Here is a 13,682-nt window from a genome sequence, read left to right as displayed (position 1 = left end):
AAATACAAAACAGAATATCCACTTTGTCTCATCTTTTGGCAGCGATGAGGTCCATCAAAGTCCAGCAATCCCACCGTGGAACAGACCTGTCAGAAGCTGATTTAAGTACTAATCATTTTTTATTATTAGCCCTTAATCTAAAGTGTAAGAGTAGGTGAAAACATACACACCCTTCTGTGGAAAGATCAATAATGCATACAGCCCTACAGGTTTGCAGGGAAGTATTGACCCCACTATAAAAACACTAATCTATAACTCCATTAGAAGACGGAGGAGCTGAGCCTCGAGCTCCAAGGGAAAGCAAGACAGAGACAGAAGTGGGCTTTCTTAAATGTGACCATATTGTATGATATTTCACCCAGAATGGTTCCATGTCAGCAGTGGAAAGTAAAAAAAAAAAAAAAAAAAAAGGTCCCATTATACCAGTCTGTATTGGTTAACTCACATAAACTTTGTCATCCTTTCCCTGCAGAAATGTCTCTAAGATTGGTGTATTCAGAATAAAAGAGTTTAACAGATATGTCCTGTTTCTGTCTACCTGAAAACTTATCTTTGACCTGCATGCGGGCCTACCTTCAGTTCTTGCATCTTTAAATTTATAGCTAAATTCTTAGATGGCATGGCCGCTCTCTGAGCGTATGTCAAAGAGCTCAAACAATGTCCTGAAGTTACAGACTTACTCCATAAGCAGGGAAATTCAGAATCCCACAAGCTACTTTTCTCCTTAATACAAATAATGGTAAAGTTTACATAAAAATGCATTTTATAGCAACTCTAAAGAAAGCAAGTAAAACTTTACCCTTCAACTAAACGGCACCTTGCATTTATGCAAAATAAAATGAGTTAGACTGCAGCCTTTAAATCTTGTTCTTACATTTTCCTTTGAAAGTAATTAGACATTTTCTTCTTAGCCTAATGTAAAACTTAATAAATTGCTGCACAAAGGTCTAAAAACAAGCATAATGTATAAAATCCATGTTACCTTAAACTGTAACTAAAAGCATGGATCAGTCAGTGTTCTCCAACCAGGAGAAATTATTAGATACACTTCACAGCAAGTGATAGATTTTACATTATAGATTTGACCGCCACACAGTCCATGATTTGTCCAAGCGGATCTTCTTTCTGCAGCTGTGCTCTTTCAGTTGCCTGCAGTTAATGATCACGATGGTTTTATGATGGTAAATCGTACCACTCAATTATTGGTAACCGATTACACGTCTATGTCCCGCATAGTTGCCACTATCTAACACAGGGGGGAAGTTAAGCCTGAATAAGAGGATGAGGGGATGAAACAGCAGCACATTTGCCTTCAAAACAGTGATTATTACAAAAAAATAATCAAATAACAAACAGAGCAATCAATCCAAAAGTGTCACAGTTAAAGAGAAAAATTATCATCTTTTCTGTTGCTTGTTCCTTCATCTGACTGGTGAAAACCTGCAAGCACAACTAACTGACTGTGTTTATGTCTTGTTTCGTCATCCAGCAGCTGCCCACAGATCTAATTTGAATTGGACCTGGACGGTGCACACAATGCATCATCAGTGCATTTAGTTCATACACACCGGAGACATACCTCCAGCCATTCATCTCCCGTTACAGCTCTGCAGATTGTTTGTTTGTTACACAACGGTGCACTGCAAAACAGGAGCATCACGCCGTGTGTTTTCTCATCATGATTCGTCAAACGCTGTCTCAGATAGCACATACGTTATGCTGCACACGGCCGTCAGATCCAGCTGGGAATCAATTGTACTGGAATCCTCCATCAGTACAGTTTCTCTGATCTCAAGGCCACATGGTTGCCCATTTAATTCAATCTGAATCTATTTCAGCTCACTGTCTGGAATTTACTGTGGAGCTGTCACAGTGAAGTTGTGCCACAATACACAGTGATACACATCACTATCACTCATCTCTGACACCCACAGAGTCCTTTCACTTACTGTTCCAAATCTCCTACAGGTCAAAGAAGTTTAATAGCATGAATAATTGTTAAATCACAGCCAATTTGTGTGGATTAGATCAGTGGTTCTCAAACTGGACAGCTGGAGGTCGTAAGATAATTTCAGGGGGGTCACCAAATAATTGTAATAAGCACATTTATCTAACAGACTTGTTTGTTTTTTTACCAGGGCTGTCAAAATAGAACCATTAATGCAGAGATAAATCTGAAATCAGTGCTTTACATTTATAATATATTACAGACATACAAAAGTTAGTACACATACTGTATTAAAAATCAGAATTTGGCATCATCTCTATAATAGATTCTTAATTTGAGCAATTTGGTTCCTTGTCATAGCAGTAAATTGACCAAAAACCACTTTATCCTCCTTATTAATGAATATTTTGACAGTTTTCCAGTCTTACATTTAGAGGTTGGCTGCAGGATGACCCATCTGATATATCACAATTAATCACTCAGTCACCGTGAGGCGGTCAGGGTAGCGAGTACCAACATGTTATGTCAGCTGCTTTTGTTTTAGTTTGTCCACTAAACTGAAAAGTGCTCAAGAAGTGGGTGTAAATGAGCAGTAGAGTAGATCATGAATGAGTAAAATTCAGGCAGTGGCATCTGATTGTTCTAGAAAATTATATAATATGCATACCAAATAAAGGTTCTTAAATCTAGGAGCAAAAATAACAAGATAAGACAATTTTTTTTTTTCCTTTCCAAACTAAAGCTAGCTCTCAACATAATAAAAAAAATAACATGATACCTCCAGTAAAACAGTTTTTAATATCAAAATAAACAAAAACATTGAAGGAATGCTTAAAAAAACAAAATCATCACATACAATTACTGTAATCTACTGACCAAATCATTATCTTTCCAAATACAAATATTGTGCAGTTGAGAATAAAAAAGGCTAAAATCTGCATTGTATTAGAGTATTATAATGTGCTGTACTCACCATCAGGTGGTCAACAGGCTCCTGCAGCCAGAGGCGGATGAGCGTTGCCAGGGTGTAATACAGAATCAGCAGCATGATGGGATTGACAAAGTGGTACCACTTACGATCCGGGCGCACCATGAACTTCCACGTGCAGGAGCAGTCGGTCTGAACAATGGGGGAGATGCCAAATACTCTGCAGAGATAAAATAGGTTAGTATATGAAGGTAGGAAAGGGCAGTGTTGAAAACATGACAACAATGATCAATCTCAATTGATGATGATTTATTTATTATAGCATGTATTTGACTACATAAAGAACTTTGTTTCAAGTTGTTAAAGGTGGTGAGAATTGACTGCATTTTAAATGAATAACGCGCAAGGAATGACAAAATTCCTCCTTTTTGCACTGTTCTCCATCTCCCACAGCCTTACTTTTACTTTTATAGTCAGCCCCCAAAGAAAAAAGGGAAGCTTTTGTTGCTTTGTACATTTAAAAGTTAAATCTTTTAAATGTACAATAGAAGTGGAGAAGATAGTCGTCCTTGAGTTATGAGGTAAGATGTAGAACAGTAAGCACAATACTCTTGAATTGTGCACTAACTTCTAAACAGACTAAACAGATATCTTATCTGGCTTGGGAATGCCTCAGTATCTTCTGTAAAGATCTGAAATACACAGATCTGTCACAATTTTAAAACTGTCTCCTAATACAGAAGATCCCATCATCCCATCATGCTGCGGGTGGGGCCTCCACAGTTTGGACTTGTTCTAGCAGATCTCCAGTTGCCGGAACAGATGTGGAAACAACCCTTTGGCATCTTTGTTGTGTTCATCAAATAGTTCCTGAACAGTTTTTGTAGCTTCGTGAGCACATATTGCCCAGTGTGGAGAGGGCACTTCTAACAGGGAGAGTGCTTATCTACAGCAGTGTTAACGTAGGCAGTATGTGTCAAAGTTGCACCCACATGAATGCAAAGACCCAACGGTTTTCCAGCAGCCTTGTCAAGCTTGTTAATACTAATAAATACAATGGACACATTAAGGTAATTCTAAAGTTCACTTTTTCATTTCAATTTAGTACATAGTTTTATGATCCAAAAGTAATGTGATGTGTTTTTTTTCTAGTAATGGACAAGTGTTGAAGCGCTGTAAGCAACACAGCGAGGAAAGAAAAATCTACAGTAAGAGGCTTCTTCAGGTCCAGGTGCAAGAAGTTGATCCTGCCAAAAGGAACAAACCCAGTTTCCTGGCTGACAATTAATAACTCAGAATTAGTTTCTCTTTCAAGCAACAAAAAATAAACAAAATAATCAAAAAACGGTTCCCGGGCTTTAAATGTCTTTTGCTGATGGCCTTGTATGAAAGCAGCTCTCTAAATTAAGCGTCATTCCTGACATGGAAATCCTCCAGCTTTGGAATTTGAACAATGCAGCGAGACTAAAACTGTGTTTGTACAAGAAAGGATGCCGTAAGGCTCTTTTCTCTTCCTCCTGACCAGCACAAAGTTCATCAGCTCAGGAAAAGCAGTGACGTATGTGTGACAACTACTCCAATTTAGAAGCCTCCGGAGCCTTTTTTTGCCAAGAGGAGGAGTGACCACCCTCCTCAGCCTAAGGCACTTCCTGTTTCTTCTAACAACTGGGGAAGGCCAGCTGGTCATATGACTGGGGACTTCCATTGTAAGGTGGGGGAGGCAGGAAGTGGAATCGAAGCCAGGCCTCTCAACAGTCTCACTCAGCACCAGACCCACAGCAAGGCCGAGTCACTGTCAACAAGAACAATTAGGGCAAGCACTGCAATGGCCCATTGTCCAACGGGGGCTGTGCATATTAATGGTCTGAGAGTTTGACTCTAGCTGCCTGAAGGTGTGCATTGAGGAAACGGTGCAGAACAGAGGAGAATGTCTTAGTTTTAAACATCTCATCGGGCCTCATCAGGCAGACAAAAATACCTCAGAGCAGTGGAAAGTCAACATGAACATAAGGACATGGCAGATTGTGAAATAGTTGCCCGATTTGTGAAATGAGCCCCTGAATGAGAATCTTTCCAAACGAAAGCCTTTAGACATAGAAGAAAGCCTTTCTTTAAATAAAAGTCAGCTTTTTTAAAACACCAGCATTTCATGCCTCAGGGCTGTAGCCTAAAAGAAGCTCATTTACAAGCCAAGTAATTCTATATCAAGCTTTTTTTTTTTCGTTGTACTTCTTTGATGAATATTCATTTAACAAATAATATCAGGGCATGCCGTGCCCTAAGTTTGAAACTATTTAGACAAGTGCATTTGAGGTCCAAGTATCGGCTTTCCTCCTGACTTCACCAGAAGAAGAAAAATAAGCAAACATGAAACAGAAGTTTCTTTTTTGTGAAGAGATCTCTGTGAGTCCTGAGCATCACTTCGTACCTTTACATGCACAATATAGCTGTCGTCCAACATCTGTATTTAACTGTATTACTGTCAGTGTCTAGGTATGAGAGCACAAGAAGAATAATTACTGATCTCCACCACTACTGGTGGTTCGAGTCCTGCTCCCCAAGGTCCCGAACCATGATAAAAAGGATTGCGTCAGGATGGGCAACCAGCGGAAAGCATGTGCCCAAGTACAAACGTGGTTCGGCTGGTAGTAGGAAGTCGATGATTTGCTGTGGCGACCTCTTCAGGGAGAAAGGATGACAAGTGTTGGAATAGTTTTGGGCGGAACAGCCAGAAGCTTCTCATGGAAACCAGCAAGCCAAAACACATTGATCACATCACCAGTGTCATGCTTCATTCATTTATTTTTTATTTTTTTATTTTTTAAATAAAAGGTCTTAATGCAGCACTGCATTGAGTGCCTTATCTTCTATTAAAGGCGGGATAGGAATGGGGAGAACGCAAGGTCAATAAACGGCTGCAACAGCAAGGGCATTGAGTCACCAGCTACACTGACACAGCTTCAGTGCAGCTGGGGTCTGAAAGACACATCATTATTTCTAGTTATCAGATCAGCAACATAACGTTCAGTATTGTCTGAGTGTGCTTCCATTTCCTATTCATTTTATTGAGGTTTCACTTTATGCATTTTTAGCAGATCTTCATTCATCTTTTTGTGACTTTCACACACTACATTATTTACCTGAAAACATATGAACTTCAATATTATTTTTAAGAAAGCAGTTCCGCTGTGGGGCTAATTTTCCTGTTTTTCGTTTTGGTTATTTATTTATTTTTTGTCAGACATGAGCTAGATTAAAAGTTGAGTGTGTTAAAACACACCGTATTTAAAAAGACAGCTCATGTAGACAGGTCAAGTAGAGTTTTTGACCTTTTGAATGTGTTCATATGTCATTTTGTTAAAGATTAGAAGATATATTATGACTAAAATAAGCAGTAAACACCAGGGGCTGAGCACATCACACTTAGAACTACTATTTATTTCATGTTAAAAGCAAATAGCATTTATTGCACATTAAGGTTACAGTGAAGCTCAACGATTTAAGTATTTTTTGCTGAACTTGAAAGAATGGGAAATTGGCTAATTGATCATTTTAATAAAGATTAACATTGTGTCCAGATTTACTTAATATTTATAGTTAAACATAATTAAATGATAAAGTATTTGGATGAAATATCTACATTTAAAAAAAACTGGTCCCTTCACATTTTGATGACTAAAGTAAGTTTATGTCATGTTTTTGCCACCCTGATCTCCTGGCGCTCATCATTGATTACTCGATTCACCTGCTGGCTTCCTAATTGCCTCTGCTACCTCATTCAGTTCACCTGGTTTCCTTTTCTCTCACTGCCTACTTAAGCTCCCTCCAATCCCTCCTTTTCTGCCAGATAATAATCAGAACTATGTCTAGTTTTGTTCCAGCGGTCTACAGATTGTTCCTCAGTTGCCGACCCTCTGCTTCATGCCCCTGGATTACCCTCCTTGCCTTGCCCTCGACGGATACCGCTACCTTTCGGATCTTCTGGTTACCGACCCTGCCTGTCTTTGGATCTCTGAGCCTTGTCTTTGCCTGGATGAGTATTTTGCCATCCTGTTTACCTCCCAGCTGTTGCCTGGTTTCTTCTGCAGACCATTCCCCCGGACTGATCTTCTGTTCATACTCCTCCACCAATAAACTGGTCATTTGTCCAGAACTCCCTGTGTGTGGCTGTAATTACGGATCCTCAGGGTAACTCATTACAAGTTTAACTGGAAATTATGATCACAAAATGATAAGATGTAGTGCTAAAAGATATATTTGGCTATTTAGAAAAGCAGTATGCCATTACAAATCGACTGCAATCAAAATATCATCAGATGTTACTTGATCTTTTCAAGAAATTTGGTACTTTTTGATATTTGACTTATACTTGTATTGCACAACTTCAAAATATTACAAATACAAAGTAAAAAAACAAAGTCAAGTATTAGTCAATAATTCCTTAAATTTGTTAGCATTGACTTAAAGTAAAAGTATAAAATGTGTTCCACCAACCCTTTAAAACTGATTTAAACTCAAGTTTCCTGTATAAAGTACAATCAGCCCAAACAGGTTATACTTAAGCCACCTCTAATCACCAAAAACAAATTTACAAAAATAAATAATAAAAAAACTAAAGTTTCTTCTTTTTTTTCATGTTAATCCAAATTTTTTAGTTCTTTTGGAGTGTGCAAAATCAGATTTCAACTGTGACTAACATTTGTTGGCAAGACATAAAACAATGGCTCTACTCCAACCACAGCGTTACACAGCCACAGACAGCTGATTGTCTCCTTCCTCATACATAATAAAAGACACTGGTTGCACAAATCAGCATAAAAGCTTTGCTTCTCCTCCAGCTGAACTGAGAGTAGGAGTTTGAAACATCTACCCTCCAGCTAGGCTTGACCTTTCCTCTGCCTTCATGTTAGTGACAATAGCAATTATCTATTTGGATTTAAACAACCTTGGCTTGATGGGGTGCAATGAATATGCTTGATTCAGAGGAGACTTGGCTGTTGAGATCTTTACTTGTATGTTTAGACTATTTGGAAGTCAGGCAGCAAAATTAAGCTATTGTGTTGTTTAATTGCTTGCCAAAGTGAGATGGGAGTTTGTAGCACGTTTGGTTTGATTTTTGTCCAGCTGTCCTATTCAACTACACAAAGAAAGTTAAAAAGAAGAAACAAGAGCATATTTATAAGACATCTTAATGTAGCGAAAAAGATATTGAAAGTCAAAGTGGAACAAATCAATGAACTTGAAGTGTGTTTTGTATGTTTTGTAACACAATGCAAATAGGGTATTTCATTAAAAGGCTTTAGTGTTTAGATTCTGTCTGCTGGTGTGAAGATAAGTCATATCTGACCTGGTGTAAGGGTCGTTTCGTGAGACAGACTCCTGAAAGAACTGGAACTGGTACAAATACAGCAAGATGAGGTGTCCAGCACTGAAGATGGCCATCAGAATGCACATGCAGCTGAAGATGAGTGTGTTGAAGGTCCGACAGAAGGACCACCAGGTGCACAGGAAAAGGAAGGTGGAGAAGTAAACAAAAGAGGTCATAGATGGCAGCATAATCCCTGCAAACACACACACAGAGGACAGAAGAACACAGCTTCATTTAAAACAGCCAAGATTTATTTTTTTGTTATATACATATACACACCTTTTCATATAAAGGTGGATTCTCACGTCACTGAGCTCTTGGAAATCTCACAAATATGCCTGCAAAGCCACGATCTTCTTTAATAACTAACCGCGACCAGAGAACAGCTAAAAGCAGTTTTTCAGAGGATCTCAGAGGTCTGCAGTTAAAGTAAGAGCAGAAATGTACTCAGGTGCCAAATACCAATAAAGTCTTAGTAACGTACAAAGGGATTTTAAAATCAATTCTGTTTTTAATTGGGAGCCAGTGGAGAAATAAAGGAACAGCGGTGATGCTTTGTCTTTTTCTGGCACTATTTATAAATCTAGCTGCTGAGTAAAAGAGAGACTGGCTGATATCCAGGTACAGACTATTACAATAATCCAACCTTGAAGTGATTAATGTGGCAATAATTGTGTTAAAGTCATTGCTGAAAAGGAAGGACTTTTGTCTAGCCATGTTTCTCAAGTGGGAAAAGAAACTTTTTAATCACTGAATTTATTTGTCAAATTTATATTCACAATCAAATAATCTCACTTTCTTTGCAAAGGTCCGAAAACTAAATTATAAAGACCCTGAGAGGTACATTTCTAAATCTACTGAGGAACTGGCAAGGCCAAAAATAACCACCCCTGACTTAATATCATATAACTGAAGACAGTTGTTAGCTATCCAGTGTCTGACCTCCTGAAGGCATTTTGGTTGGATGTGTACATGAATTTTTTTAATGCAGAATTAATCATTTAGAATTAAATCATTCCGAATTAACAGTATTCTCCTACAAGTTTACATGAAAATAATAATTCTGAATGTAGGTTTACAGGGAAACACGTCCTTACTTAATTCCGCTTTAGATCAGCGGGTTGGAAAGGGTTCTGATTGGACAGAGGGGCAGGCGTGACTTACTTAGGCTTACTGCAAAAAAACAAAGTTCGCTTCCTGCTTGTCTTTTTGGTCGTAACTTGGAAAACTGCGTAATAAGTACCAATTTTGCAGTTATTTTGATTATAATTTTGAAGCACCAGCTCGACACAAGCATACCACCTTACTTTTTTTAAGCAGCTGAGAAGAAGAAAGGAAATAGACTACAAAGACAGGAGGTAAAACAACACGTGGAATATGTGCGTCGTCGCGACGGGACAAGGGAAGGAGCATGCGCAGAACGATCAGAATGAAATTGGAGCCAAATTAAGGTTTACCTGAGGAATTAAACAGTTCGGATTTAAAATGCGAATAAATCAGCCACTTATTTTGGAATTAAGTTGAATTCTGAATCGACTTTTTCATTTGGAATTAGGTGTTTACATGGTCATTTTTCACCAGTTTAAAGCGAAATAATCGTTTATCTGAAATTACAGTTTCACATAAACATGGCCAGTGTTGGCTGTTGATTAGTCTGTGCAAGTACTGGCAAGCAATATGTCACTGAATTTAGCTTTGAAAATTGCAACAACACATCATCAGTAGGGTAAAACTAACCTGTCTTACATCAGTCTAATCTCAGCTCACGTTCCCTATTAGTTGGCGAACAATCCAGCGCTTGGTAAATTGGTTAAAGTGTTAAATGTGATTATTAAATTACATGTTTTTGTCTGACAATGTTGAATTTTTTATGTGATGATGATAATGTCATGTGTCTGTGTAGTAAATTATATGCAAGAGCCTAAATATTACCTATGTGAACAGCTTTTTTTTTGGCAATAACGTACCGTACCCGTCTGTTGTGTGATAACCAAGCGGCAACCTCTGGCAGTTAAAAGTGAAGACCCCCCCCCCCTCAGCTCTACCTCTTTGCCCATATTTGTATTTTCAGGGCAAGATGACACGCATGTCCCTGTCAAGTTGGCGATGGTAGGAACCGCCCACCGAGCTTCAAATCAGCTCTTCATAAGCCTATGGGTGACGTCACAGAGGCTCCGTCCATCTTTTATCTTTTATACAGTGTATGGTGATAACAGTACAGCAAACATTTTTTAAAAAGCCAATGAGTCATTTATTGTATTAAGAATTTTACATAAATTGTTTTAAAAAAAATCATTTGTCTGAATTAATAATGGGCCTAAATGAGCCAGCATTATGGATAACATAGAAGAAGTCCCTGTTTTCTCAACATCTAGATTTTCAAGATACTTCAGTCGTTTATGATATTATTGATTAAGCAAAGAAAAATATTATAAAAGCTGCTCAACATAATGGACAACACTGGACTCCATCTACTCAAGCATTAAAGTGTGTTCAGACAGAGGCTTCTTCAGCGCCACTGCAATAAATTAGGAAGTGCCTCAACTATAACTACAAAACTTGAAAAGCCTAACCAGGGACGGGGGCCATAAATTTGCCTGCGGCTATAAGCCTTATGTACATGGCATCGGCCACCTAGGTGGCAAGTTATTCTTGTACTGTCCCTGCCAAATAGACAAATAAATAAATAAAAATGACTGTTTCATAATGTCCACTGAAGACTATTGTAGGGTTTTATGCAGTAAAAAGAACTTTTTTTTTTATTGGTAATAAAGAATTAACCTGTTCAATTAAATTCAATTAAAGTAACTTACACCATGTCTCTAAGAATTGTAATGCCAACTGGCTCTCATTATTTTTGGGATATACGTAGTTCACCAAGTTAAATCACTGTTTCATATCTGTTACGGGCATCACCATGGCAACACATTAATCAACTGGTAGAGATCAGCTGGCTTTTGACATAAAATAGTTTCTACACTTTAGCATATTTACCAAATTTTGTGGGAAAAAAAAATAAATAAATAAATAAACATTTGTTATAGCATGTTTACTGCGTGGGACCATGGTATCAGCGTCATGGTGTTCTAGACTCTGTGTCGTGCATTAAAACCATGTGATGCACGGCTTCTCGTTGTTTAATCCTTACTGAATATATATATAGGAGGCATCTTCATGACTGGAAAAGGTTAAAAACGGTTGTACTTTCTTATACAACTGTCTTTACAAAGACAAACTACACCACATGCTTACAGACAAACTGACAGCAGAGAAGAGAAGGAAAGTGATAAAGTATCAGATGCGCTCAGCAACGGGGTGGGGGTGGGGGGCTGCAGTGTGGGGGATGACGGACTGAGGCCCAGGACAGTAAAACTCCAGGGTGAAGCTGCCTAAGCAGTTAAACAGATAATATATTTTGCAATAATCTATTCTACAACCTCTTTATACAAGTAATACATTTTGGTTGGTAAAATTGATTGCCTGTTTCATAAAATGGGCAATATTTTCAATAACAATTCATCATAACTGGAACATCTCCCTGCTGGTTGTGAGAAAACCATCCAAAAAATCATCTCAGCATTCGTGTAGAAGTTAAATATTTCCACTTTCACAACGTAAAATCCAGAGAGACTCACCAGTCATGCCCAGTAAGATGGTAACCACTACCATTCCTGCTTTGGTGATCAAGTTCCCGATGATCTGCTTCACTTTGGAAGCCACTTCAGCCACCAGCCGCAGGATCTTCATCTTTGTGCTCTCTTTCGCTTCTTCCTCCTCCTCCTCTTCCTCCCCTTCTTCTTCCTCTCCCCCATACAGCTCCTCATTGTCTTCATCCTCCTCAGCTTCGTACCCTGCTTCAAAGTCTTCCTCCAGCAAGATGTTGTTGTCATCCAGGCTCACTTTTTCCTCTTCATCCTTACAAGTGGATAAAAGTAACAAAACAGTTTAGCACTAAAGGTGAACGCTGCCGTTTGATGGTCAGAGCTCTCCATGGTGCTGAAAAAACCTTCCTACAGGTAGCGTCAGCATTACAATCCCCGTGTTTCCCTTGCTACTTTGCAGAACACTTTTCTGTGACTGTATTTCACCACGAAAACAGGATCTATCTGAGCAAACATGAGGTCTGCATGGCAGCTTGAGACATTACCAGCAGCCCGTAGCAGATGTTTTCCTCTGGAACCGCATGATGGCTTGAGATCTAGTCCATCTATTTCTTCCTTGGCTGCTGCGTCTAAGTAACTATGCCCCCTCTTCTTCCACAGTAAAACAGAAATATAACGAGATGGCATCACGTCAACATGTAAGACACAAGATTCCCAGAGTAGCAGGTGGTATAAATCTTGCTTTGACCGAAACAATATCTTCAGCTCAGATGGCTCACTCTCAAAAAACATAAGCCACAACAGACTCATGTGGAGGAATTTCTGTTTTTTTCTTAGTGGTGGGGAACCATGCCATCTGTGCCAGCGTGAGCAGGCGTATTCAAAACGAATGTGGATTTAATTAAGACTGAGTCATAAAAGGTAGGACTTGCCAGGGAGAGGGGCTGTTTTCCAAGTCATCAACTCTCACACAGAAGTCTATATTCAAACTCCTGTTCGTCACAGCCTGTGAAGCTCACTGAAGACAGAATCTTCTCAGGAAAATATGCAAAGGCTTTTTTATATATGTATATTTAAATGAATTTAACTTAATTTAATCAGTCAGTTTGAAATGTCAAAGGATGCTTTTAAAGATCATGTAAGAGAAATGAGGTGAGTAAGTAAGGGTTGCCAAGAGGGAAGGCTGCAAAACGCCATGACCTGAAGAGGGGCTTCAGCACATGGGCATATGAGAAAATATTCTTTCAAATGTATACACAATCTAAGAGTGGGAAGAGAATTAATGATGTGGAAACAACAATGCTTGGTCTGCAAGTTAATAGCATAAATATTGTTATGCATCACATCCAGAGAAACATAAAGCCCATAAAGTTAACGTTTTCAGAAATCTTTTTATTCCCATCTATACACCTCAGTAATCACCTTTGACCAGATGCAATGAGAACATATTGAGAAGATAAAGAACTTTATTTATCAAGAATCAATCACATTGTCACAATCATTTATCAGAAGAGTGAATTTAATTAAATCTAGTTGTAAAACATGCATTAACTCTGCACATTAAGAATGATGAACAGAAACAGAGGGAATATTTTTATATGTATAATAACACCGCCTCATTGATTTGAATGCTTAACTTTCCAGAATCATCAAAACGTCTGTTTCTTCTGAGACTTTTTTGCTTCTAGACATAAATTAGAAACATTTTCATTTGTTTGTAAATGTAAATGTTTTACGTGCAAGTTTATTCATTCATCCATTTTCTTAGCTTCTTAGTCAAATTCAGGATCACAGCTGGCGCCTATCCAAGCTATCACCAGTCCATCAAAGGGACAT

At 38.4% G+C, this 13,682-nt stretch overlaps 1 protein-coding gene across 1 annotated transcript in view; it reads right to left on the bottom strand.

Moving 5' to 3' along the window:
* piezo2b (piezo-type mechanosensitive ion channel component 2b) overlaps positions 1 to 13,682 on the bottom strand; it is a gene marked incomplete at both ends in the record, with an annotated part of 89,787 nt that overhangs the window by 55,426 nt on the left and 20,679 nt on the right. The window contains 3 exons of the mRNA XM_079243755.1: positions 2,922 to 3,096; positions 8,224 to 8,437; positions 11,880 to 12,159. Of these exons, the coding sequence (XP_079099881.1) occupies positions 2,922 to 3,096; positions 8,224 to 8,437; positions 11,880 to 12,159 (669 nt within the window). The remainder of the gene's footprint in view (positions 1 to 2,921; positions 3,097 to 8,223; positions 8,438 to 11,879; positions 12,160 to 13,682) is intronic.

This window comes from Telmatherina bonti (genome assembly GCF_933228915.1).
Source record: "Telmatherina bonti genome assembly, chromosome: 7".
Taxonomy (NCBI): domain Eukaryota; kingdom Metazoa; phylum Chordata; class Actinopteri; order Atheriniformes; family Telmatherinidae; genus Telmatherina; species Telmatherina bonti.
This window is presented reverse-complemented; position numbering and strand designations above follow the sequence as displayed.